Here is a 5,318-nt window from a genome sequence, read left to right as displayed (position 1 = left end):
GTATAGGCTCCTAACTTTGAAATTGCAATAGAGAATTAACCTTTTACTTATAAGTTGTGAATTTTATGTCAAAATAAAAAAATGACGACAAAGTCGCCAAAATGAATTTCCTTTCTTGAGGGCTGCAGAGAAATATTTCAATTTTTCGCTTTCTTGTTCAGAAATGCACTCCGATCATGTGAATTGTTTAGAATGATTCCTGTCTTTGACCAAGCAAAGCTTGCAATGTCAACTTCCATTTATATTTGCATGTATGTATATATACATACATACACACACATATACATATATATGTATGTGTGTGTATATATTAATACGTGCAGACACATAAACAGAGGGAGAGGGAGAGAGAGAGAGAGAGAGAGAGAGAGAGAGAGAGAGAGAGAGAGAGAGAGAGAGAAGTGACTAGATATAGCTGACCAATAAATTACAACAAAAACATGTTTGTGAGAAATATGATTTTGTTTGTTGGGAAGAAAAATAACAAAAGACGAGAACGAAATGTTTTGTATTGTTTAAAGTCCGGCATTGTCCAGTTCTCTGGACATTTGACACACAGCGCACGGCTCACAGCACAAGGCAGCAAAAAAGTCATCAATTATTGATCCCTGCAAAAAAAAAAACAAGAAAAAAATCAATTTCAAATGTATGTAGGTATGTATGTTTATATATATGTGCGTATATATTAGACACACACACACACACACATATAGAGCAGATAAGAGAGATGAAGTCAGAGAGTAGATGTTTATGTCCTGTTTAGGAAGTGCTTCAAGATGAAGCATTTGATTCTCTGTGTTTTGAATACTTTATAGGTCAGGTCTTTTGATTAAGCAGTGCTCTCAAGTTTACCAAAGAGTTATGTCCCTTGTACCATAAATTGAGTGTTGTCAGACGTAGACTTCGGATCATGTTGTTATTAATGCATCACATACATGTATATAAATATACACGCGCACACACACACACACACACACACACACACATACACACACACACATACACACACACACACACACACAGAGCTTTACTACAATTGTAGATTGTTTCTTCCAAAATCAATCGATTTTCTGTCATCAGCTCCCAGTCTTCAACGTTCACACGAATAGCCCTGATCACCCAACCACTCATATCATGTCGCCAGACAGCCCCCCCCCCAATTTTTAGTTCTTCATATTCTTTTCTACTCTAGGAACAAGGCCTGGAATTTGGGGAGGGGACAAGTCGATTGGATCCACCCCAGTATGTAACTGGTACTTAATTTATTGACCCTGAAAGGATGAAAGGCAGAGTCGACCTTAGAAGAATTTGAACTCAGAACGTAAAGACAGAGGAACTACTGCTAAGCATTTCGCCCGTTGTGTTAATGTTTCTGCCACCTCACTGCCTTAAAGTCACCCAGTCCTTCATATTGAGATCTGTGAAAGTGTTTTGTAAACCCCAAAAAACACCAAGAAAGCGGCTTAAGAGTGGACTCACCTTTATACTTAGGACTGTCCTCAGTTTTACTCGCAGAGCAAACACAGCACAAGGAATGAGAGACACAAATGGAGATTCACCGATACGCATAGCCAAAGTGTATTTAAAGAAAGGCCAACAGCACAATGACGAGAGACCTGCAATGGGAGAGAAACATTTTAACACAGCTCATCCATGTGTTGAAAAAGAACTGAAAACCAAACTGCCCCCCCCCGTCTCTGTCCCCGTAATTAATACAGTTATGATGTGTCATACTTACAGTTGTGTTTTTCATCATCCTGACAGTCACAGAGACCAGATGACCAGGCTCTTTCGCAGATCTCGTGGTCAATGTGATTACTGGTCATTAGTTTGGAAGCAAGGGATAACTTTGATGTGCTTCTTGGTTGCTGTGTGATGGGTGTTGATGGTTGCTTGGTAGTCATGACTGGTGAAAAAAAATGGGATTAACCTGGTGGTAGGGAGAGAAAAAAAAATAACAAAATGATATAAAATAAAATTTAATATAAGATGGTAATTAAAACAATTAATGACATAAAAATAAAATCTAGAGACAGAAAGAATAAGAATTAAACCTTCCATCTACATGATCAAACATACAATGGTCATCTTCTCGCTCAGAGTAAAAGGCAGACTGTATGATGCATGTGTACATGGCAGTGAAACATGGGCCGTGACTGCTGAGGATGTGCGTAAGCTTGCAAGGACTGAAGCCAGTATGCTCCGCTGGATGTGTGATATCAGTGTGCATACTTGACAGAGTGTAAGTACCTTGAGAGAAAAGTTGGACCTAAGAAGCATCAGATGTGGTGGGCAAGAGAGATGATTGCGTTGGTATGGTCATGTGGTACGAATGGATGAGGATAGCTGTGTGAAAAAGTGTCACACCCTAGCGATTGAGGGAACCTGTGGAAGATGTAGACCCAGGAAGACCTGGGATGAGGTGGTGACTTAATATCTTCCCCTAAATTTCAGGCCTTGTGCCTACAGTAGAAAGGACTTTTATTGTTGTTGTTGTTGTTGTTTAACCCCAGGTCAACCTCGATGCACCCCCCACCTACAATATTTTTAACGGTACATAAGGCTACATTATCTGATTTGAAAAAGATTTGGCTACTAATTTTAGCTAATTGAGCATATCTATGGTGGAAAGCTTGTTAGTTGCAATGGTGATGTTGATGCTACTGCTGCTGATGATGATGGTGATGCTGCTGTTGCTGCTGCTGCTGCTGCTATTACGTTTCATTAAAGACTGAGTTCAAGTTACCCCAGGGGAGTCAGAAAAGATGTAACTGATCTGATCTGGGTTTCATGAATTAAGGGTGGAGTCACTGGAGCAAACTGGAAGAAAGAATCTTGGTGGGTAGAAAGACATGGAAATGGCTATACATACATGTGTATGTGTATATATATATACAGCATGGAATATGAATGTTAAATGATGGAGATGGTGATGATGGTGGTGATGATAAACCAGAACAAAGTAATCCCGGTTATAGGAAAAAAAACAGGATGGTCATGGCTGGAGTTGCCTTTGATCATAAGTTTGTCACATATTGGGCTGACCTTGGGTTAAACCATAACAATAAAACAACAAAGAGAGTCTTTGTGTGGTTTCTTGATTTTCCACTGCTACCACCAGCACCAGAACCACCACCACCACCACTACTACTACTACTACTACTACTACTACTACCACCACCACTACTACTACTACTACTACTACTACTACTACTACTACTAGTAGTAGTAGTAGTAGTAGTAGTAGTGGTAGTAGTAACAGGAATAACTGCAGAGCTGATGCTTATCTCCTCAAAAGACAAGTTGTTTCATTGAACAGGAAACTGGCATTTAAAGAAAAACAAAAGGAAAACAAAAAAACAGAAACGAAAACGAACACATGCCAACCTCCCACCCCCACATGTACACACACACACACACACACACACACACGAACATGCATTCACATGCATATTTGTCTATGCAAACGCACGTGCATGCACCCACCCACACATATTATTCATACTTAGGTTGTCTCTCTTGTGTTGCTAATTTTATTCCCAGGTCAGCCTTCAATGAGAAAATATAGGATCATATGCTTTCTTGCCATGACCATCCATTAAACTTATAACGCAAACAAGAAACAATGTAGTGACTGAACATTCTCTGATACATACATACATAAATTCATACATACATACATACATACATACATATAGATATGGATATTATGTGTATATATATACGTGATCTGATCAATAAGTATCCGGACTGCTGCCATAGTAACTAAGCTAAAGCACGTAGAGTGAAGCCGTTTTGGCTCAGACAGACCTTGACTTCTGCTGTGCATGCACACTAAGTTTTAACATTCCAAAATACCCTTCATACTCAGGAAGATTTTCAATGTATTCTTCTTTGATATAAAGTGGAAGAATGTGATGATGGTAGGGCTGAGAGTGGGGGATTGAGATATTTTGGCTGCTATTTCTAGCAAGTTGAGTAGAGGCTGTTTCCTTGTGGGTTGAGGGGGACATGAAAAGGTACGTGAGGTGGGTTGGTCTGAGCACGATACTGAAGGTGTGTGTGTGTGTGTGTGTCTACACATTTATGTGTTGTGTGTGTCTGTGTGTACGTGCGTGCAGCATGTGTGTGACCACGTATGTGTGTTTGTTGGTGTGTCTACATGTGTATATATATATATATATGAGCATGTGTATATCTGTGTGTGTGTGTGTTTCTTCTCCTTATCTTTACCTTCACCTTTTCTTCAGTCTTAGCATGACATTCAATGCGATACACACAGTGACACACAGACAGACAAAGATGTCAGAGGAAATGGAGTCCTTCCCCATGGGGAGACATCATCATCATCATCATCAACACCATTATCATCATCAGCATCATCATCATCATTGGCATCATTCTCATCATCATCAAAGCCACCAACACCACCACCACCATCATCATCATACATAAACGTACACAGTCACAAACACACACAGACACACGTCCATGCTCACAAACATGCACAAATGAACACACACACACAAATATGCACATGCACACACACACACACACACATACACACTCACATACCCATAAACATGCTCACACGCATGCACTCACATGCTTATGCAAACACACACACACCACTCACAAAAGGAGTGAACGGCCAACTGGGCCAGCAGTAAGTATGGAGGGTCACAAGGGTCATTATTAATTTCAGTCAACTTCAAAAGCTGCCTTCTTTCTCTAACCTTCTGCCAAATTATTTTTCTTTCAAATGAGTCAGAAAATGATTTTCAAATGAAATAATTATTTTTAGTTTGATTTTCTTTCTTTTTTTATTCATATTCTTTTTATCCCACATTCTTCTGCTCTTTTACCCATTTCCCCTCATTGGGCTGTCTTTGATATCATACTGGTGTTTATTATGTCAGTTTCTATTTATTGAACAGCTAAGTGACCTTTTGACATAAATAAAGGCAAAGCAACAATCTGTGTTTCAACACTGGCACACATGCGCACTCAGTGGTTGGCGTTAGGAAGGGCATCCAGCCATAGAAACCATGCCACAACAGACACTTGAAGTCTGGACAGCTCCTTTCAAACCATCCAATCCATGCCAGCATGGAAAATGGACATTAAATGATGATGATGATGATGGTATCATCATCATCATCATCGTTTAACGTCCGCTTTCCATGCTAGCATGCGTTGGACGATTTGATTGAGGACTGGTGAAACCGGATGGCAACACCAGGCTCCAATCTAAATTTGGCAGAGTTTCTACAGCTGGCAAATTTAGATTGGAGCCTGGTGTTGCCATCCGGTTATAT

General features: G+C 39.9%; 1 protein-coding gene across 1 annotated transcript in view; it reads right to left on the bottom strand.

Annotated features, from left to right (window-relative positions):
- Positions 1 to 443: 443 nt before the first annotated feature.
- LOC106882122 (cornifelin homolog) overlaps positions 444 to 5,318 on the bottom strand; it is a 16,208-nt gene continuing 11,333 nt past the window's right edge. The window contains exons 2-4 of the mRNA XM_014932680.2: positions 1,739 to 1,930; positions 1,480 to 1,616; positions 444 to 608 (exon numbers count right to left, since the gene is read on the bottom strand). Coding sequence (XP_014788166.1) covers positions 516 to 608; positions 1,480 to 1,616; positions 1,739 to 1,904 — 396 coding nt within the window. The 5' untranslated portion in view covers positions 1,905 to 1,930 and the 3' untranslated portion in view covers positions 444 to 515. The remainder of the gene's footprint in view (positions 609 to 1,479; positions 1,617 to 1,738; positions 1,931 to 5,318) is intronic.

Source organism: Octopus bimaculoides, chromosome 26 (assembly GCF_001194135.2).
Source record: "Octopus bimaculoides isolate UCB-OBI-ISO-001 chromosome 26, ASM119413v2, whole genome shotgun sequence".
In the NCBI taxonomy this organism is placed as follows: Eukaryota; Metazoa; Mollusca; class Cephalopoda; order Octopoda; family Octopodidae; genus Octopus; species Octopus bimaculoides.
The sequence above is the reverse complement of the archived record's forward strand: the minus strand, read 5'-3'. Positions and strand labels throughout refer to the sequence as shown.